General features: G+C 40.8%; 1 protein-coding gene across 1 annotated transcript; it reads right to left on the bottom strand.

Annotated features, from left to right (window-relative positions):
• Positions 1-385: 385 nt before the first annotated feature.
• LOC139954794 (uncharacterized) lies at positions 386-5,983 on the bottom strand. Its single transcript, XM_071954726.1, has 2 exons — positions 4,904-5,983; positions 386-3,469 (listed from the first exon to the last, which is right to left on the bottom strand). Exons 1-2 carry the CDS (start codon positions 5,115-5,117, stop codon positions 1,953-1,955), a joined length of 1,731 nt encoding a protein of 576 aa, XP_071810827.1. The 5' UTR covers positions 5,118-5,983; the 3' UTR covers positions 386-1,952.
• Between the last annotated feature and the right edge of the window lie 17,534 nt (positions 5,984-23,517).

Here is a 23,517-nt window from a genome sequence, read left to right as displayed (position 1 = left end):
TAAATATGCCCGGCTGAAAGCAACGTTACCTATACGATTCGTGAAAAATAATACCGTTACGACACACGCGTGAACGTTACAGCGTCCGCGAAGTCATTGAATGCAACCGAACGAAGTACGCGCGCTACTGCCAAAAACTACCGGTAGCTGTTGTACACATGCACATATCATCGCTGTATACCGTAGGCTATCGGTAGGCTATGTGAGGACATTGGATAGGAAGCAAGCCAAGATGTCGAGCCGGCGAGAGTATTTCGAGAGGGGTTGTGAAATCGATAGAGGTTCTGGCGGAGTGTGAGCAACCTATGTGCGGAGGAACAATTCCAGAAATTCCGAGTGACTGGTAGGGGAAACATTTCTGATTGATTACGAATGAATTTGCAGCAGGGTTGTTTGATTTAAATCACCTTGATTAAAATCACTGATTTAAATCGCGATTTAAATCAGATGATTTTTTTCAAAAAAATCACTGATTTAAACCACTTTTACTACTTTTCCATTTTTTATGTGAATAGTTGCTTGAAATCATTGCAAATCACCAATTCTATATTAGAGTACACACAATAATTTATTGTAAGACATTCAGGCTACCCCCCTCATTATTTCCAGTCTCTGTGGTACCAGAATTACTAGGCCTAGATTACTTCAACCAGACATACTGTACACTGTAGTTCGTTCACACACTAAATTTCCATACTCATTACGCTGGAATTTGTAGCTAAACCCTACAAAATCAGGAATGTAGTTTGCTATATTTTGATGCCATGAAAGTTGTATGCATGCATATGATATATTGAGTGATGTATTGCATGGTTGGTTTTGTTGCGGCACAACTCAGTGGTGATAGATAGGAGGTGAACATTCCTTTCATTCTTCGAGGAATCGAGGACCAGGACTGCGGGAGGTGAATGAGGCTTAATGTTGAGTCCATTGGATTAAGGTGAAAAAGGCAATCCCTGGAGCAACTAAATTAGATTATAGTAGTCTGTGAGCAATGTTCTAAAAGAGAGGCTGGTACTGTCCATATACGATCATGCGACCAAAGTCATTCCAAAAGCCTAAGTGACCTTCTGGGTCGATGTATTCCTAGGTATGGAGTAATGACAAATACATACCAGATTTTTCGGTCATTTTTCAGTTTTATTCCGTCTATAGCCTACAGTGAAAACATCAATGGGAAGTTGGAAACGAATAAATAATAGAAACATTAAAAACATCTATTTTGCTAACTTCAGAATTCAGAACTGTTGTAGTCCAACTGTCTAAGTCAATTAGGGCCTAAAACAGTAAAAGACATGATGCATCAGATCTAAATAAACAGCAGGCTACTTTTTTAAATTTTGAGTTTCAGTGTTTACCAAGATATTTATCGAGTTGGAAATTGTTATTTAAAGGAATCATATCACGCACACAAGTGCATCACGGTCAGAACTAGGGTTACATAAAACATTTAGAGAAATATAGCGAGTATTTTAGTTTTTACATAGTTTGGCAAAGACATGGAATATTAACTTAAGATCAGAGTTGCTGAATAGGTGGTCCTTTAATACTTTGGCAAATGGCAACCAATCTGTTGAATCTTTACAATGTAATGTGAATTAAAGTAGCTTTTTTGTAGTCCGGCTGTTGAAAAGTTGTAATATTGCGGATTTGCGGACACAACTGGAAAACAGAAAAACAATGTTGGAATTTATGACCAAGCTACGGAAGCTACCTATACGTATTTTGGTATATAACTGCTCATTAACCTTAAACACACAAGTCTCTTTACTTGACAGCAGGTAGGCCTATCTGCATTGACCTTAGGGTACATACTATATGCATCATCGCTGTTTAAGGTCAGTGCAGCACTATGTAAAAAAAGTTGCCCCCGGTGATATTCCTAGATATTGTACATGCACACTTCACAGATAATAGTCAGAGATTTCCATCCGGATGTTGTGGTTAGGCGTTCACTTCATGTTCAATGCTTTGAACAGGAAGACAAGTTTGGCAGCCTTGTGGGTACCGAGTCTATTTCTGAGCTTTGAATGCACCAGTCCATACGAGCTGAAGACTCGCTCCACGCCTGAGGAAGCAGCAACGGCGGACAGTAGCTTCTTGACTACCATGATGTTTTCTTCTTTGATCCCTTCATGAGAACACCACCATTCTCCAGGGCTGACTGCATGGGTTACGTCATCCGTGAACTTGCACGGCTGGAAGGGACGTGACTGTGCCTGGAATTTCACGATCATTGGCATGATGGAGGGCCACCTCCGACTTGCGTAGTCCAGTGCTGCATCCCTCTCATCGTCAGTGAGCCGTGCTCCTCGGTGTGTTGGGTGAAGTAGATTGGCCAACAGATGGGCGGGTGTCATAGCCTGCTCGTACCTGCGTTCGAACTTCCGAGTTACCTCTCTGTTATCCAGCAACCCCAGCTGGTCCCGGAGTTCCTTCCACACATCGACCGACTCTGCTAGCATGGTGGTATCCCGCTGCATCCTGTCCAGTGCAATAGCAATCGGACGAAGTCTGCCAAGCAGCTCCTCAGCTGATCTCTTCAGTACCATGTTTGATACCTTGGTCTTCACTGTAGGATCTATTCTGTCCCTGTGTTCTTCACAGATCTTGAGCAGTTTTGACCAGTTTTTGATGTACGCATCCAAGCAATCCGACATGGTGTTCCATCGAACATCCTGTGGCATGATCAGGCAGTTTCCTCCCTCCTGTCGGTACATGGCAGACGCGAAGTGATTGTTCCTGAAATACTTCACCACATGCACAACTTGTTCCTTCACATTTGGCACTTCCACGTCATGGGCAAGGAGATTCAACATGTGCGCAGAGCAGCCGTAGGTCACCAGGTCAGATTCCTCATCTTCTTCCATCTTCCTCATTGCGGCTACATTCGCTGCATTGTCCGTCACTATGCTCCCAACCTGGCAGTCGAACTCACTCTGGGCCTTCTCTATCGCGGCCTTCGCAACATCTACAAGATAGTCAGCAGTGTGGGGCTCTCCTGAGGTATCGATGGTATCCACCAGATAAACTTGACCACTCTCTGTCATTGCAGTCGCACAAATTATGGGTTCGTTGTGGACATTCGACCAGCCATCCAGTCCTAGACACACAGTGCTCCCTCTCAAGATATCTGAACACTTCCTCACTTCCTTCTCGTACACCTGTGGTAAGTGTTCGTCCGCCACATCCTGTCTAGAGGGAGGTTTATAACCCGGCCGCAGCATTTCTACCATCTTCACGAACTCGGGATGGTCCACTAGGCGGAATGCAGAGTTAGTTGCGTAGACCATCTTCGCGACTTGCTCATCAAGCTCTGCTTTCTGCGTTGCTGAGGTTCTGACTACGAAGCTATCCAGCACTGCCTTCTTTCGAGGAGTTCCTGAGGGACTGGGTCGTTTACTGGGTCGAGGTGCCGATGGTACATCAGCAGCAGACGTGGATGCAGCACTGCTGGGTACAGATGGTCCTGCAATTTGGGAATAAGAAAAATATGCTGGGTAAAAATGATTGCCTCATAGCTATCAGTGCGGAATTTACGCATAGACAAACCCGACATGCATTGGCATCTGCAACCAAAAAAATAAAAAATGTCAACTGTTGGGGAAGTCATATGAGGTGGAAAAACTTTACTCCGCAATGTCTGAAATAGCCCAAAAAGTGTAAATCAGCTAAAGAAAGAACTTGCAAGAAATCTGCCCGATAAATCTGAAATGGCCGCAATTAATGCCCATGTTTGCACATGATCGACCTAGAATCTCATCCGAAAAACACATGTGCATAGTCAGTGGGACAAAGCATTCAGGAATATTGCACTAACACCGATAACTTTTGAAAACAAAATCCAAAATGACCGCCAAACGAACGGAATGACAAAGCCCATTTTGGAACTTGAGTTTCGATCATCCGAAAGCACATGCATATTCAATTTTGGAACATATCAACTTCATGACAACACAGATAATGCAATATTTGGCATGAATGACATGTTCCATTGAGAGACAACTCCATGCTTTTTTTTTCCAAGGTTGTTTGTGTGTGAATGATATAGGGGAGACTGTGTAATACAATGACCTGGTACTGGTTTGTTACAGAACTTACATTACGATAATTGATTCATAGCTCACCTGCAACATAGTACTACATACAGTACTGACGTAGCCTGAATTGCAAATATGGGTACCAGTATACCCAGGACATGAATCTTAATACCTGTGTTCGTTCCACAATTACAAGTTGTAAAACATAATAATCTCAGAAGAATCTCTGATAATCTCAGATGGCACACAAAAATGACACAAGTGAAATAATTTTATGCATAACATTTCCAGGGGCGAAGTCTACTGTGGAATTCTAATTCCCATTAACATGATGAGGGCAATAAATTTGTATTGGTTGGTGAATGTGACATTAGAACACTGCCTTTTTCCTCCATGACCAGTACACTGTCACTAATTGTAGTTCAAGTTGATGGAATGAGTATATGGACCAGCAAAGAATTAGGTGAGAAAGTGGTCATCATTTCATTCTCAGAATTTGGTCCTAAAATTTATTGAATTCACACACCATCATATTTTGGAACAAATGGCAGAACCATATTTAGGACCTGCCAATAGGGGTGGGGGGTACAAGTGTGGGGAGGGTACAAGTGGGGGGTATCAGGGATATATAATACTATACTAATACTGGGGTTGAAGGTAATGTAATTCAGTTGGAGACTTATTAAGAAAGTTGTAATGTGAGAGCATCATTTGGGAAACAGTATGAGATCAATTATTATTTTAGAAAAAATAATGATTGCATTTTTTCAAAATTACATTATGGATTTCGGCAAATGTCTAAAAAATTATTAGCACGTACTACGCTAGTCATCAGTTCTTCTGCACATTATAGGTAAACTTACCAGCTCCAGTTGTATCCCCATGAGCAGGCGTTGAAGTACTTGCACCACCTTCATCTTCCTTCCCTGAGCACTTGTTGTAGTGAATTTTCATCCTCTTCACAAGACCTTGCAATTCATGCCCACAGTTGTTACACTTCGCACGGCACCCAGTCATGGTATTGGATGGTATTTTCTTGAAATGATGCCAAATGGCATCCTGTTTCCTACCAGACATACTGTATTTAGGTGTGTTCTAGCTGAGATATGATAAGACTAAGGCTTGGCAATGTTCTGCTATGTCCATGTGATTATGATATAGTGCAATGAGCTCACTGGATGACTAGTGGTCACTATGTGATCTGTGTACAATTATGGAGGTACCTCCATCCATGGCACAATCAATAGACCCAATGGACAAGGTGTCTTAGGCATGAGTCATGACACTTCAATTCATAAGTCAAGTGCTCAAACAACACCCCAGAATACAATAGGTGTTAGTGTAATCTCCAATTATCACTAGTGGAGTGGACCAGAATGTATTTCCTGTGTATATTGATGGATAAACTATGAAGTGTTAGGCCCACAGTGCTTGCACAAACAAGCTCCCCAAGTGAATGACTGGAATTGGTATTCTTAGACTTGCAGTAGCCTTAGGTCATGTGTGTTCAATGGGAAATTGATTGAGGCCCAGGGCCCAGGTTTAATTAGCCTGCAAAGTATTCTGAATATATTATAGGCCTATAAGGCTTATATATTAAAACTAGACATCAGCTGGCGTTAAACCGCCAACGTATATCCCCACATCATAGCAATCACAGTGTGTTTAAAAGCCAAATGGGAGAATATCAGGAACTATATGAGATCACCACCAACTTTTGGTACCACCATACGTTGCTCTCATTTGTTTTGTTCAAATTGGATGAATTAAATGGCCACTGCAGTGGGTCACATGTGGTCAAATTGAAAGTGATCAACACCATAATATCCCCAATGTGGGGATATAATGATCTGGGTGGATATGGGTGCATATATGTGATAATGTAGGCAACAATGGGGTCCAACTGAAATGTGGTTTTAAAAAAATATAAAAAAATCGGATTTAAATAAAAAAAATCTGATTTAAATCAAAAAAATCCGATTTTTTGGATTCTTTTAAAAAAATCAACAACCCTGATTTGCAGTAGTTCAGGTGGGTAGCCTACACCACACACTCAACCTGGGTATAGGCTAGGCCTAACGTTAGGCTAGAGTCTCTGGACCATGTCCAATAATATTGAGTGGGCACTAGACTGGGCCTAGGGCATGGGCGGGATTACGGGGGGGGGGCAAGAGGGGGCATTTGCCCCCCACTTTTCCCCAAATCTTAATTCACTTTTTTTGTCGTTTTTGCAGACGCATGTGCACAACCCTAATCGAAATTATTCCCCCACAACAGCCCTATCAAATAGGCCTATATGTTTCGAATCTAAGTTGAATTTGTATTTAAGATCGTAACATGTAGCACGCAGAACAACTGGAGCTGGAGCTAGCACATGGTTCGCAGCACAGATTACGAATCCTGGAGCTAACACACTAGCGATTCAATTCTGCATGTGATGAATCCGCGGCATGTGCTACAGTGCTAGCTTCAGGAATTGATTTTCAACGTTGCTGCTCTACTGAATGCGTTGAATAAGTAAATCCAGAGAAACGATTTACGAAGGCCAAATTTGCATATTGGGTATATCAATAATTAAGTTCAATATACACATGACACCCCCCCCCCCGTGTCATTCAACAATATGCAATGGCAATGCCGATGTACTCTCTTAAAATGTTAGACTGAAGAATTCAGTCTTCTGTGAGACTGAAATTTTTTCAGTGTTATACACTGAGCTTAGACTGTTTTATCAGTTACACCGTTCAGTCGCTGTTTTGGACTGACTGTATTAACCAATCAGCTAATCACATGTGGCATGGCATCTTACCATTTTCAGTCTCTGTATTCCACTGAAAAATGTATCCAATCAGAGAATAGAAATGCGCCTACGTCATCCGAAAACTTGCAAATAGTCCGCACAAAAATAAGCGACAACGAGCGCTACAATTTGTGTACATTCTTTGCTCAGCCAGGTACGTACTCGCTGTACTGTACGTACGCACGCCGTACACACAGCTAGGCATGAACGAGACAGACGTCCGTATGTCTAAGCTAGAGTAAAGGTTATAAATTAGCTATGGCTGAGTCTTTAAGAACTTTTCTTACAAATAAAGGTTTCCACGAAGAAGTGATAACAGTGTTCGAGGGTATGTATGTATGTTTTTTGTTGTTTTCCAATTAATACAGAATAAAAGCTTGGCAGTTCGTAACGTTAGTTAAGTTCTAGGCTTGTGCGCGAGGTAGGCCTAGCTAGGCTGCACTATAGCAAATAGGGCCTAGGCTAGGTTATTGTTATAGTTGGTGGGGCCTATTAACACGATCGTCGGGCGAATAAGCACGCCGGTCCTGCATATGTACCCGATCGTCGGGCAAATCAGCACGCTTGTCCTGCAGTATGTACTCGATCGTCCCAAAATGAATCTAGGCTAGGTTAACCTCATAACAAATACTTGGACATAATGCTCAAGAAATTGCAAAACACAGTACTATTATGCATAGATTGTAAGCACCCTTAATTATTTGAAAAATGTAGTGACTGCTACAGCCATTACAGCATGAAGCTATCACGGTACCAGATCGTTGGGCAAATTAGCCCGCCTGTCCTGCATATGAACCCAATTGTCGGGGGAATAAGCACGCTTGTCAGGACTGCAATATGTACTCGATCGTCCCAAATGAATCTAGGCTAGGTTAACCTCATAACAAATACTTGAACATAATAATGCTCAAGAAATTGCAAAACACAGTACTATTATGCATAGATTGTAAGCACCCTTAATTATTTGAAAAAATGTAGTTACTGCTACAGCCATTACAGCATGAAGCTAACACGATTCTGTTAAACCATTACCATTGTATTTAAATCATGTGGAAACTGGAAAAGAATTGGTATGCTTTTGTTATTTTATTAAACATATAGTGGGCCATCAGTCTTTATTATAAGATTTTACAGTAATATTACCATTCACTAATCTAATGAAATCAGTTTCTTTTACAAGCAGATAGACATATTAGTGAAATCAGTAGGCTAAAATGTAAATCATATTCCTTGTTCACAGGTTTTCTATTCTGATGTAATGGAATCAGGAGATGTCATGAACAATTTATCCTTAAAAAGAGATTTCTGAAAACAACTAACAAAAAACCTTGCTTGGTAACCATGTACCTGCCAAAATCAACATGATAACCCATAAATGTTAGGTTGAATTTACATGATAACCCATAAATTTTAGGTTGAATTTGAATCCACCTTCATATAACACATCTCACCCGCCATGGATGACATATTGCTGCCTATCGTGAATTGATATATCTCCTTCGTACAATGCCAGTCATGTTCTTGTTTCTCCATTCTCTCCTAAACATCTCTCCTAAATCTCTCCTAAACATCGAACTCTACCTCTCAACATATCTTTTTTTAAGAATGTTTTGATTTATACCATATTGCCAGGGGCGTAGCCACTATGTAGCACTGTAGGCCCGGGCCTACACTTTTTTGGCCATTTTTTTTTGTTTTTTTAAACCCATAACTCAAATCCATAAGCTTGCTTGACGAGTTCTAGAGTGTAGAACGTAACAAGAATAAGGCTAAATTAGGTGACCTATTCTTCTGTCATCTAGGCTGTGATTTCTATCGCGTGCCGTTTTTAATCAACACTCTACCTGCCGCAAAAGACTACAATCCGATCTTGTCAGTTTTTTAACATCTAGTTAAGAACCCGTTTACGCAGATAATATTTCAGTTGAGAAACATTCCACAGTCAAATAAGCCTATCGTTGATTAACAGACTTTATAGAGCTGTAGCACTTTGTTGCCTGTTGTTACTGACTTACTCTGTACATGTACCTTGCTAATTTTAAATACATTATGTAGTATTGATTTAAGTACTTTTTAACTCGTTTGTCTTTTGGTTTAAATGTGATATTGAATAAGGTGTCTGAAGTTACCAACAGGCCAGGGAACCAAAATGAACACTCGGGAAGGGCGGTTTCCGGCCATCTGGGGGGTTTGTAAAACCACAAAATTTCTTGTACGCTCCGCGCCAACCCATGGTGGCGCTCCGCTCAGATAGTCGTGCCTACAACTTCGAAAATCCTGGCTACGCCCCTGATTGCTTGTCCTATCTCTCGGATCAGAATTGAACCAAAAACAATTCTTCATTGTGGCAGATAAACTGGCCATTCCAGCAGGGACAGAGGCGTAGAACATACATTTAACATAGACTATGCACCCCCTCTACAACACTAGTTTTGTGAGTTCCATGGTGTATGGAATTTTGCAACCAACAGAAGTCTTTCGTCCGTATCCTTGCCACATCTATAAGGGCAGCCAGCATGAGTAACTTCAACGAGTGAATGTTACTTTTTTATTGGTCTGTAGTCCGGAACCACGTGTGTCAGCATGGAGTAGCTTTAAAAAGGGTGTGAAGACTCGCGCAAAAAGAATGTCTAATGCCGGTAATCTGACTAAGTTTCGAATGAGGTGTAACAGAAGTGTTAGACACTGCCATCGATCCCAGAAAATACAAACACAGCTTGCTACCGTCGGTAATTAGACACTAGTGTACAGTCAGTACATACAGCTGCGGTCAATACCCACATGACAGTGTATAAACTATACAGCGATGAACATCTCAGGTCCAGCTAAAGATATCAAGGTATCACGTTTCATTACTGTCTGTCTTTTTCAGCGACACCAACAAACATCACTTGCAAGCAACAGAAAGTTAACTTTTTCAGATGGCTGCATGCTGTTTGGGACAAGTCTTCAATGCCTTTAAGGAGTAACTAACACATACCCTAAAACGTTAAATTGATTACCCGGAGTTTACCAACAGTTTTATATAAATAGGGAGGGCTCCAGAAATAAATATTTAATTGATTTTGGGTTTTTTATTAATGTTTTTTTAATGATACTGATCTAATTATGAATGTAATTAAACAAACACCTAGTTGCCAAGAAAACTTTGTTGTATGAATTTTCGAGCATGTTATTTTAATGTTTACTATGTCCAGTGTGCTTTTTAGCTGCGACTTCAGAAGAAGCTCCAGAAGTCTCTGCATCCGTCCGTTCGTTCATAACGTCCGAACCATAAATCGATTATGTTGAAAGTTGGTAGAAAGTTGAACGCGTGCAAGTCATTTACTAAAGTACATTTTGAGCATGGTATATGCAAATTAGATAAATAACGCTCAATTCTCAACATTGGCGGATTTAGGCCCCTACATATAGTAAACATAACTGATGAGAATGCTAATGGTCACCCCCACCCTCTCCGGGTGGCTAGGGAGTGTTCCATTTTATATACTGACTGAATGCTAAATAGCGACACTTGGTCGTGTTGGCTACTAATTAGGAACAATAAATCTCTGTCAGTGTTTGAGAAATCCCTGAAAACACATCTGTTGCATCGTTAGTTAGTTTGCTTGCCACAGGGGTTCTTTGTTTGGTTCTGCTTTTGTTATGCGCTTTGAAGTTTATGAAGAGGCGATATATAAATGCATTTTTTGTATGTAATTAGTCAACTTACAGTATGCAAATTTGGCCGAAATGCCAAGTGTCATATCGATATGAAAATGCTGAGGTTTTCCTCTCCATTTCAGACATAACAGTCAAGGATTTGGTGTTTCCAAGAAGTTCTATAGACACCACAGCCAAACTTTTGTATCCGGATGAACATGTTCCTCAGCAAATATCAATTATGAGTCTTGGGAATGGGAACTGTTTTTTCAACTCCGTTTCCATTCTCTTAACTGGCAAGGACGAATGTGCTACAGAAATAAGGGCAAGGTGTGCCTTAGAACTTGCCAGGAATTAGCAAGCTAACTGTAATGATGCCTTCCTCGGAAAAATGTTGCCGATGCATTAGCAGAAAAGAAGCCCATCCTCATTCATCGAGACGATGACTGAAACTGTGGATTTAACACAGGAAATATTACAAACAGCTAGAAATTACAGCTAAATATATGTGTAGGTCAGTAGTTGTCCACAAAACAGTCTCTCGAGAGGAATATCCCGGAGGATTTTTGTGAAGCTCATATTGTAACTGATTTTGTTTAAAGTTAAAGGTCAGTGGAAGTGTTACTTGATTTGGGGGATTTCGATTCCTTCTGATTTGTCTATCGAAGGAATCCAACCCCTCAACTGAACGTCAGTCGATACAGCGTGGAAATGAGTCAACCGTATTATTACGTAATGTATTTGCAACATCGAAAGGGGGGAGGTAGGTAAGACCTGTGCAATGCAAAGTCAATGCAAAATTTACAAAACTCAGTCACACAGGTATGGCGAATCTGATTGATATGAAAAGGCACAAAACAAAATATCGAATTATAGATGAAAACATTCATTCATTGACTTCGGAGAGATAAATTTACTTGCATTCTTCACCTATGGAGAAATCAGCAATTACTCTGTATAGCCAATTAAGACATTTCTTTCGTTACCCTCGTAACGTCATCGGGCCCAGATAATTCTTTTTTGAATAACACAAAAAAACAACGAAATGAGTTTGGGAGTCGAAATTTTAAACTCATGGTTACGAAATACGCTCTTTTCACCCATGTATAAAGTTTCCGAGCAATCCGTGGCAGTTCCAAAAATGTGAGTTTCACACTTCCACCGACTTGAATACAATATAGCATGAAAGATTGCCAAAGCGACAATCATCGTCCCGATTGCATTCGGAATGGAACTCCAATTTGATAGCGATAGATCCACTTCCTTATTTTACACCAGAATGCAGATGTCGTTATTGTTCTGGAATCATCACGGCAAGAGCAGAACCACATGTTGAAAGTTGAGGGCACCGACAGTACGGGGACTTCGGAAAGTTGGGGGTCAGAGAGTTCGAGACGTGATCCCTTCCCTTCCCCGTCCCCGCCCTCTCCGACCCCAGTGGCTGCGCCCTTGCGTATGGTGATACCATATCGATTACTGAACTGGAATCCAACAAATATTTGCTGTCTTGTATTTGTAACTTATTATATAACTTATTATATATGGGGCCTAATGAAAACTATTTAAGAGTGCCAAGTGGTACCTGGTAAATACAAAACCCCATCGTGATCGTGGCGTACCAGTTATAATGCTCAACGAAGCTACTACGTTATTCCAGAAACAGTCGCAGATGAGTTTCTGTAGACCAACAATTAAGTTGGAAATTTTCACCTTTTGTTTCGTTCCTAATTATAGGTATTGCTCATTCATACACATGATGGGCATGGTGAATGCATTGGATATGTGCATATTTTCTGTCTGTCCCATGGTTTCGAACCCATGTGTTTACAGGGACTTGTGTTTACATGTACCAACTGATCGTTCCGAGTGAGCAATCTGTAGAGCGGTCAGAACCCCTACAAATAATGTGGAGCCACACCACTAATACTAACACTGATACTAACACTAATACTAATACTGATGGGATCCCAACCATTTTGTTCCATGTGTCTCAGCATCATCAATTGTGGAATCCACTAAACCCAGATCCAGTGTGCAGTCCAAATTGTCTTGTTTCCTAAAGAAAGTTACGACGAATGGTGAGCCTTGCACTTATATTTTTCCCAGATGACTTGGACACGATGCATGAGATGATTACATCCGATAGGTTCCATGGTTTTACACAATTATATAGGTCGACTTCCATAATATTGTGTAACCTGGAAACGTGGTGCTATATATGTACCATTAACATCACTGAAGAAAAACTGGAAATACTTTCACATGTATCTGCTAGAGCAGAGCAGTCGTCGAGCGGTACCAGTGATGCTTGGCAATACATAGGTGGCTGTACTTACACTGACGACTGGCGGGGTCTTGGCGTCCAGGCTCTGCTGTGGTGCAGTAGGCCTGGTAATTATGTGGGGCTGTTGCGAATTCAAGTTAGTTGCAATAAGTCTTGTCGGTCTGCTGTACGCAGTTACCGTGGTTGAACTTCGAAAAGAGAAGACAAAAAACTTCTGCTCCTCCAGGATCCGAGAAAGTGGTTAGATCCTGGGATTGACTGGTCGTCCGTCGAATGGGGACATAAAATGGCGGTCCCGGGAGCAGGTTGGGATTGGATACAGTGCACCCCTGCCTCGATACCATCTTAGAACTAGTCGAGAAGAGAAGGCCAGTTATCGTCGGTGCTTAGGGAAGGCTCGCAAATTTAACCGGCGATGATCGAAGGCCCAGCCAGCAGCACACCACTGCTTGTAGCAGTTACAGACTCAGAAATGGTGACAATTTTTTCTATACTGATGATAGTTTATTCAACATCAACGTGAAAACTAAAAATAGAAAGAGAAGAAAAACAAAGTACATAAAAACCGGCACATAGTGCATATTACATACTATTGAATCAATACAATAAATCCGATGACGTCAGCTCCTTGAGGTTGTAGACTACACGAGCATATAACATAAAATGTGATATCACTATAATCATATCGTGGACGGAATTAAGGTAAGAATTTACAAAAATAAGGTTAAAACAACATCTTGATCTTAAAAGTTAATTATGTCACTTTAACCGGTACAATATTATTCTTAACACAGACAGGCACAAATTGCCTACATTGCTAACCTTGGTTGCCTTTCTGAGATCTCTGCTAAGTAAAAGTAAAGATGAATCGCTGCTTGTCGGTTTCCTGTAATAAACAAACAAATTAACATTCTTAAATAATATCTTAATATCTGAATAATATCTTAATGCTAAATTTACTGCATAGCAACACAATCAACACTTAAATCGTGATAAAGCGTGATTTTCGAGTAAATATACCATTTAAACAAGTTACAAATAATGAACAGTGAGTTATAAAGCCAATACTGTGAGGCTCATGAATATTCATGAATTAAGTGAAGCAATGGCGAAGTGACGTTCCCTTGTAACATGTCACGTTGTGGGCATTTATATGCTGTATGCCACAAGGAATTAATTACTAAGAAATAGCCCTAAATGAAGCTTCAATGATCTCTAAAGTAGCTTAAATGCTTAAATAATTAATTATGAATTACATGGCGAAGCCATCTAAGCACCATCTTAATATAAACAGTTAAAAAATGCAGTTAATAACTAGTGTGAACAAAACGATTTTAAAACGCTCACAATAACGTGCACGTGTAAACTACAGTACGATAACGAGGCTTAACTTACGCCAAGTGATCGATAACACATGCATATAAACATACCGATTACTCATAAAATAATGTGAGTTACGTTTACCTACAGTGCCATTAAATGTTTGAAACTTACCATTAATAATATATGCAAGGCCAGCTTCAAACAAAGTATGATTGATCACTAAAATTACATTTTTAAAGGTTGCTAAAAGCTTATTCGACTTCTCTGGTGCTGCAAGTTTCTAGTAATGGCAATAGAGGGCGCAATTAAAGAATATAAAAATAACATAAAGAAAATAGGTTAATACTATATTTACACTGCTCATTATGCAACCTGCATATCGCCCACGGTAACTCCGTGAAAGTAATGAGCATTGAGCTCCCAGCACAGAAGCGTTGCTATTTTTTGTAAACAAAAGCGGTACTTGCCTTTTCTTGGTCTGTGGTTTTTACGTAACAATGGCACTCTGACCACAGTAGAAGGAGATTTATTTCAAGTATTTTCATTCACTAACACTGATCCATCTCTCTTTTCTCTTAGTAGATGATTTGATTCATAAAGAAGAAAACAAATATACCACATATGTTGTGTATTAATTCTTAATAGATTCTGTAATACTTTCTTACAGGACAGCCTCGAAGTTTCGGCAACCGACTTGTACATCAACAGCAAAGTGCAGAACAGAATTTTGTTACTTCATAATTGTTTGATAAAAGAATTGAGTTGATTGATATCCTCACGTGTGTGTGTTGTGTTTTTCTTAAGTCCCATTTACGCAAATTATTTGATTACCATTTTATCAAGAGCGAAACATGCACATGATAAATTACGAAACTTATCAAAGAGAACAATGTTTTCCATTCCAATTTTGCTTGCTAAGTTACTAAAAAATATGAAGGAATAAATTTGTATACTCAATATGGTAGAGATAATAAAATGCCTTATAGCGTAGTCATTCAAATCACAAGGCTTTCTGAAAGCATTCTAAGGCCTATAGCCTACATAGATATATTTAAGTAAATAAAGCGCAAGAAATGACAGACAGCAAATGTTAGAAATCGTAGCTATACATTTTATTCTATCCATTCGATCCACAAACATAGTACCACATAAGTTAGTCCTGAATTTGTTTTCTCAGGACAACGTTACCTCATATTTTCGACCCCTTCCATTCATATTCTATAAAACGATTACCCCTCCAAATACCAACTCCTTAGATAATACATGTTGTAGGCATTTGTAAATGCTCACCATTATTGCTATAATTGTAATAAAAGTTTAAACGTATTCATTTCTATATCAGCAACTAGCATGTTAAGCGTGCGGTATTTTATTGCGAAACGTAACCACCACAAGATTCGGCCAATCACGTTCGCGACTTGTACTTGAAGCGTAATGAATAAGGCATGCACAATAAATATAGCAGTAGTACATAGCGGTAACCAACAGTACACACAGGGACCTACTAGTTAGACCGTAGCTCTGGTGGGCTACGATGTACGCCTCGGACAGTTCGACGGCCGAAATGTTATTCAATATCCAAGATTTCAACGAATGGGTAATAGATACACTACCCCGATACTTATCCCAAAACAGCACATGATGAATTAGTAAATGAGAATACGGGGAAATGCTTTTAGAAGACCTTTTTTATGTCCCAAAATGGCGCCGACGAACAAGTGTCACAATCACTGGTCTCCTTGTGGTCACAATATTGTGATACAATTTGTTCATGAATATTCATCAGAACTCCATGAAACTTGTAAATATATCATTAAACGTCACACCGATTGACCAATCATCGTCAAATTTGTACATACGTCAAACAGTTCGACCAGTATCATTATATATGAATGATTGTGAAGATTTTCGTATCAGAATTTGATTTTACTACGACATGGGATTACTTACCTCTATATATCTTTATAGAGGATACTGGTCTCAGTTGTGGAACAACGGTACCGCTAATAAGGGATCACGTCTTAAGAGAGGTGGTTGGTCTGGAAAACATTGGTTTGTCGACAATTCGCTACCTTTTTCAGCCGAGACAACCAAACCATGTGAACGCCGCCAAGTAAAGATGTCAAGTACCTGCAAAGGTTGCTTCGAAGGCTAACAACAAACGTAAAGACAGCCCAGTTGGTCATTTCTATGCCACCCGAGTCCGATACAGGGTCGAGTTCATGACACAGTTGTGGAAAAGTTCTGTTACTTGCTCTACAGACACGATGAACAAGGCAATCGGAACTCTGGCAGTTAGTCGATACCGTCAGATCAGGAAGGTATTCCCAGTGAACGACAAGCCCGACTATCCTAATCACGATTTTCCGATCGGACACGGCTACAAGATTACTCCCGTGGGTTACATGGTTCTGGAGAGTAAGGAGACTACATCCATGACAAGAGACGAAGTAGGTTAGAATACACTACCAGTTTCCACGAAGTGGCAAGTTGGATATGGTTAACATGATACAGAAGGTCAGTCCCTTGAACATTCAGTGCCACGCAAATGACCTTGTACAGGTTCTTCATAAAGAGAGACAAGGAAAATCGTTGCTACTGCTGATAACGGAGGGCCAGACTGGAGCGTTAAGTCATGGACGGTTCTGCTTTACCTGCAGAGGATATTCAAAGAGATGGACCTAGACTTCCTATGCCTCACTAACTATGCACCGGGCCAATCAGCCTTTAATCCCATCGAACACGCGTGGTCCCCACTGTCACGTAAGTTGTCCGGGGTTACATTCCGTGCCACTGGAGAGGGCGAAAACATTCCACCATGTTTGCAACGATCAATCTCGGACGAAGAACGTATCGAAAAGGAGGGGCGTGTTTTCCGACGGGCACTAAAAGACTTAAGTAGGTATTGGCACGGAATGAAGTTCGATGGGTTTGATGTGCGATCACATCACGACACTTCTGACGTTTTCTCTGACTACGATGAAGTTCACCCGCTGCTCTCCCGAGGTAGCTTGAGGCAGTTGGAACAACGCCCGGACTTGCTGAGGAAACTGAAGTTCGCTATCTCTCATGGCGACAGGCAACCAGGAGAGTTTTCGATCTGCAAGTGCAGATCAGCCTTGTGTGGGTATTGCTCGACCCATCCCATCAAAGCAGTGGACGCTCTGCAGTTGATCGATTCGACGGGCCACCAAACCCTGTTTATCGGGATGACCGAATCAACAGAACTACCGCTGAAAACCTTCCGCCAACAACTGCAACGTCATGTGAGTTGTGCCCACGGGGGTACATTTTCTCGTCGAAAGTTGACGAAGTTCGTCACAGGTCGATTGTTGACGGTCTCGGAAAACCTTCGGAGGACAGAAGCAATCTCGTCGTATATAGTGCGTTTAGACAAAGTGTATCGGGTAGGGTGGGGGTGGTTCTTGAACAACCTGTGAGCCAAACAATCATACTAGAATGTAATTCGATTTACGGCATTTTTCTTCCCTGGCCTTACAATGTAGGCCTTCCATATTACATATTGACTGAACTTTTTGAAAATTTTTGCAACTTTAGAAAATGTATGATGATGTGAAATAACAGCAATGAGAGAAAATTATACATGTTGTGTTGTAATTTGTTGTTTTTTAATGTACTCCTTTTAGCTACATGACGGTAGTTAAAAAAAAATGGAAATTATGGTACCATTTTGCATCTAAACCCATTTCGAAAAACAATTTTCAAAAGGAGAAAGGGACACCCCGCCCCTTATTCCCCTCCCCTGGTGGACGGCGATCAAATGTGACTTTTCCCCCACCCACCCCCCCACACAAACACACCAAAAGTGCCTTTCAAAGTGATTCTCTAAATAAATTCTGTAAAGCCGCAGGAAATTTTAACAAATAATAATCCAATAGATTAATTAAAACATTAACTGGTTAAGCTAAATCCCCAATCGCATTTCCTTGCTGCTTCTTGTTTGGCCCACGGCGTTCTTTTTTTCTACCAATGTTCGTGCCGCAAACAGTTTTGCACAGCAGACTGTTATTTTTGCCTGGCTCTGAATTACTACTATCTCAAGTAACGTTGGCAAGTTGCCAAGGAATAAATGTCACGCAATGGTTCAGTGTATAGTACAATTACAACTAGTCATACCGTTGTAGTCTAAACCGAATTTATGCTTTATGCTAAACGATCTGAACAAACGTAATTTCTCAAACTAAATTAAAATGATATCATTCCTGACTTCGTTACGACTGAAGCCAAGTAAGTCTACTATGAATAAGAATTATTCATTCGGTTTCTTTATTAGCCATTCCATTTCGTAAAGCGCCATGCAATAACAATTTTTCTTGCACAAGTCGCGAACTGTTCAGGTTTTTACAACCCGAAAGCAGCTGCGCAACGTGAAAGTAAATCACGCACATGTCTTAGCCTTCTGTCTGACTGCATGACTCACGTGGTGGTGATTCTGCATATAGATACGTACGAGAGTTTTAATGGTTAGGCTATATATTTTCTGTCATTTCAATAAAGTTTTTATAGTACGAACGAAAGAACAGTCCCCACAGGTTTCAGAGATTGTCTACAGCATTGATGATGTACGTTTTTGTGTATTAAGGGATTCAAGACCAAACGGAGTGTCTCCGTTAGTTCAATTGCAAAACACGAAATAAAAAATAGCGATGAAATTGCCACGTAAAATTCATGTTACGAGCCCAAACCGTCAGCAAAGTACACACAACTGTGTAGTAACTCAATGCAGTTACAGTAGCTTTATTGATATAGCTATGTAGTAGCTTTATTGATAAACAATTCTCCAACCTGCAGAGAAAATTCTATAACCCTTTTGTGTACATCCTGGACCAAAGTGACCAATTCATTGTGTGGTCTTCTTTTGTGTATAAGAGGCTTAATTTGTGGTCTCATAGTCAAGTATGTGTACAACTGTATTTCCTCCAACACTGCACTGCATACAGCAGTGCAGTACACCAGCTGCAAGGCATACCATACAAACATTAACATAACAATAAAGGGTAAGTGCACATAACAATAACACCAATAGGATGGCATGTAGTAAACATTAACATAACAATCAAGATTAAGTGCACATAACAATAACACCAATAAGATGGCATGTAGTATATGTCTTACACTGCATACCATACCCTACGACTCCCCCACTTAAAGAGAGACAATAATTCTCAAAAATTTCTTTGATGTAGTCTGACAGCATAAACTTAAGATGAGGGTACTTCTCTACAACAATAGACTTGGCTTCGCCCTCTTAAGTATGAGCCCCATACACATTCAACATCTTCATTTCTCGATACACTTTAGTTGATCAACATGTGCAACCATTTGCTCTGTAGTTCCCTCACCCTGTATTACAAAAGGTGATAACTGAGTCTTCACGACATAAGGGCCTCTCCACTTGGGTGCAAGCTTAGCAGAAAAGGCTTTGCTTAGGTTTGACAATGGATGTGACTTCAATAAAACCCTGTCACCCAACTTTAAGTTTAACCTCCTGCCTTTTCTTATCATACCCTATTTTATTCTTCTTTGTCTCTCGTCTCATGTTTTCCCTGGCTAACGTAAACATTCTGCTGGTTTGTCCCTCACCCCCTTCTCCACCTTCGTTTTCCACCACCCACTCCCCTGGCCCTCTAATTCTACGACCCAGGAACAAGTCAGCTGGAGAGAACCCAGTAGAGTCATGCCGGTATGAATTAAGTGCAAACATAAACTCTGGGACATGCCAATACCACTCTTGGTGGTCCCCTTTAACAAAAGAAGCCAACATTGAGACAAGGTTTCTATTTACCCTCTCCACCCAGTTCAACTGTGGATGATAGGGAGCAGTGAATACCATTTTCACTCCTCACAGAATGCACACCTCTTCTACCTGTTTACACACCATTTGAGGGCCATTATCTGATTGATACAAGGGTCCCACAAGATCCCCAGAGACCAAAAAGTTTCCTCACCACCGTAGCTACCACTCTGCCTGTTGCCCTTTTCAAGGTAAACAAGAGACAGAATTTGGAGAAGTGATCTGTAAAAACCAAAATATACAGATTGCCTTCCTTACTTTGCGGAAAGGGACCAATTATGTCCATGGCAAGAACATGCCATGGATATATGCTAGATGTACTTCTTTACAAATTTCTCAACTGCTCTCCTGACACCTTTCCAATAAAACCTTTCTTGAATCTTTCAAACTGTCTTCCTTATCCCCAGATGCGGACATGTAGGGGTACAGTGGTAGTGAGTGATAACCTCATGAATCAGTTGCTCAGGAACTACAACTTTGTTATTTCCCGAACCATCCAAAAACATCAACAGACCATTCTCAAGAATATACTTTCGATCAGAATGGCCTTCCCCGTTGATCAAGCCTTGAATCATTTGTAACAGATCTGGGTCTTTTTGCTGTGCCAAAATTACCTTATTCATATCTGGTAGGATAAGAGACTTGCTATAATCAGCACTTCCTGTGGGCAAGCTGTCTAACGTTGGAGGTGAAAAATCAGAGCACTCAGTACAAAAGTACTTGTCAATTCTATCAACCTCTTGCTTACTGAGACCCAGACATGCCCAATGGAACCACTTTTCACAGCCTTCACACTGGATCCAGAACACTGTCTTTGCAGGGTCCCCTTTACAACCTCGATAAAAACAAAGATTCTTGTCATAAATAACATTACCAATACAGGCTCTAGAAAGAGCGTCTGGAAGGTTTTGGGAACCTGGCCCTGTAGTGTACAGTATAATCAAACTCTTGAAGTCTAAGAGCCCATCTCACTAACCTTCCTTTAAGTGAGGTGTTATGCAACATCCATACTAATGCCTGATGGTCTGTGAAGACAGTCGTGTTAGAACACTCAAGATATGGACGCCACTTGTCAAAAGCCCAAACTACTGCTAAGCATTCCAACTCAGTTACTGAATAATTCTTCTCAGCAGGAGTTAATACTGTTGATGCAAATTCAATAACCCTACGATCACCCGATCCAGTCTGCTGGACTAAGGCAGCCCCCAATCCTACCCCATTAGCATCAGTATGGAGCTCAAAAGGTTTCTTAAATCTGGAATGGTAAGAGAAACCTTGGTACTGATCTCTTGCTTGACTTCTCCAATGCACTTTGGCACTCATCTGACCATTTCCACTGTGCATTCTTCTTTCTCAACTTATTTAGAGGATCAATCATTGTGGAATAGTGCTGTACAAATTTAGCACACAACCCACTTAAACCCAAGAACCTCTCCAGTGACTTTTTATCTGTGGGTTGCGGAAATTATCGCACCGCTGAGCATTTGGACGGATCCAACCGGACACCCTGACTATGAACAATATAACCCAAAAACTTAACAACCCAGCTTTCCGCAAACAATCAAGAGCACTTCTTAAATCTTTGAAATGATCACTTAAATTTGCAGAATGAATAACGATGTCATCAATATAAGGATAATAACTACGTCGAGAGGCATCTTTATTCAAGGACTGAAAGACTATGTCAACCAGGTTCTGAAATTGCTGGCTAGCATTACGCAGACCAAATGGTAACCTTCTAAACTCAAACAATCCCTCTTCACAAACAAAGGCAGTTTTATGCTGGTCATCCGGATGGATGGCAGACTGCCAAAATCCAGACTTAAGATCAAAAGTAGAGAAAACTTTTGAATCATACATAGAATGCAAAATTGTTTCAATTATAGGTATAGGATAATTTGACTGCTTGGTCACAGCATTTACTGCACGATAATCAATAGCTAGCCTGTAGGTGCCATCCTTTTTCTCCACCATGACTACCGGACTAGCCCATTCTGAAGTAGACGGAACTATTATACCAAGCTGCACCATCTGAGATATTTGTTCCTTCAACATTGCCCTTTTACTTGGAGACAGTTTGTACTGACGGCGTCTCACAGGGCTGGCATTCCCAGTGTCAATCCTATGTGGCAACCAGTCACAAAAACCAGGACTATCTACAAACACATCTGCATACACTTCTACAAGCTCCTTTACCTGGTTGTCATATCCCTCTATCTTTCCAGATACCACAGAGTCAGACTGGATCTCCCTCCCATTACCTTTTACTAATCCTACTCTTGATCCTGCACCCACACGCTGAACCACATTCTCCCCACAAGTCTGGACCCAAACTAGAGGATACTTGATTCTAGGTGCCTGCTTTTCTGACCAATATGAACTATCCCCGATGTCAAACACAATTGAAAACGTACCCAAGGTATCTCTTCCTACAAGAACTTGGCACGGGATATCTGCAACATACAGTACCACATGCTCAGTCTCGCCTGCAATGGTCAACTCTTAAGAGACTTTCCCAGTGACTACTAAAGGTGTTTTATCGAAAAGTGTAAAACTAATTGGCTGATTTAATGGTACTACCTGTTCCTGCTCCACTATGGCTGAATTTATGAAAGACTTAGAAGAGCCAGTATCGGCATAAGCAAGAATATCTCCCTTTTCATACACAGCTTTAAAATATGCACCATCCAATCTACACAAAGCAGGTGCCTGTTCATCCGACCCTTCATGCAAAAGCACTCTGCATAACTCTTCCTGTCGAACCTTGTCAGACAATCTGATCAAATTTATACTCTGAGTAGGCTGATTATATGGACAAGAATGTGTCCAAGTTCATTACATCTGTAACAGCGCACATCAGGCACTTCTTGTGACGATCTGCGTACATTCGACGGACTCTGACGTCTAACCATTGGTGTAGGTCCTGCTTGTGGTTGCGAATACGACCCACTTCCAGGCGGTCTTTGGAATCTGCCCCTAGAGGAGGCAAACTCTGTCAGCTCCGCCATGCAGACCCACTTCTGCTCAAGCAACTTTATACGAAGGTTTTCGTCACGTAACGAGGGTATCAACCGATCCGCCACTATTTTGTCCATAATACGTACAAATTCTTCGTTAGAAATTAAATCATCTGAAGGGTTGGACCAACGTCTAAAACACAGATTCAAGCGGTTGCTATACTGACGAAAGGTCTCTGATGAAAGCTTATAGGCTGAATGGAATCTCACGATAAGCATCAGGGGTGAGCTTGTAAGTTGCTATAATATGGCCTTCTTCACCAATGGAAACTCCTCTTTTTGTGCCTCCGTAAGAACATGATAAGCTCTTTGAGCTTTCCCAGTAAGAAAAGTATGAAGTAAAACAGTCCACTTTACTTCAGGAATTTCCTGGCTGATGCAAAGCCTCTCGAAAGTAGCAATGTAACACTCCAGATCATGCTCTGCAGTCAAGGGGTGGAAACCCTTCAGCTCATATCCTCTTAAAATGTTGGGTTTCACTTGAGGCTTTGAAGTAATATCTTGTAGATTGGGAATTGTTTGTAGAGCTTTCATTCTCTCTTCTTTGGTTTTTAAAGCTGATAGATCTAAAAAATACAACTCACATAGTTCCTTTA

This window comes from Apostichopus japonicus, chromosome 17, assembly GCF_037975245.1.
Source record: "Apostichopus japonicus isolate 1M-3 chromosome 17, ASM3797524v1, whole genome shotgun sequence".
Classification (NCBI taxonomy): Eukaryota; Metazoa; Echinodermata; class Holothuroidea; order Aspidochirotida; family Stichopodidae; genus Apostichopus; species Apostichopus japonicus.
The sequence above is the reverse complement of the archived record's forward strand: the minus strand, read 5'-3'. Positions and strand labels throughout refer to the sequence as shown.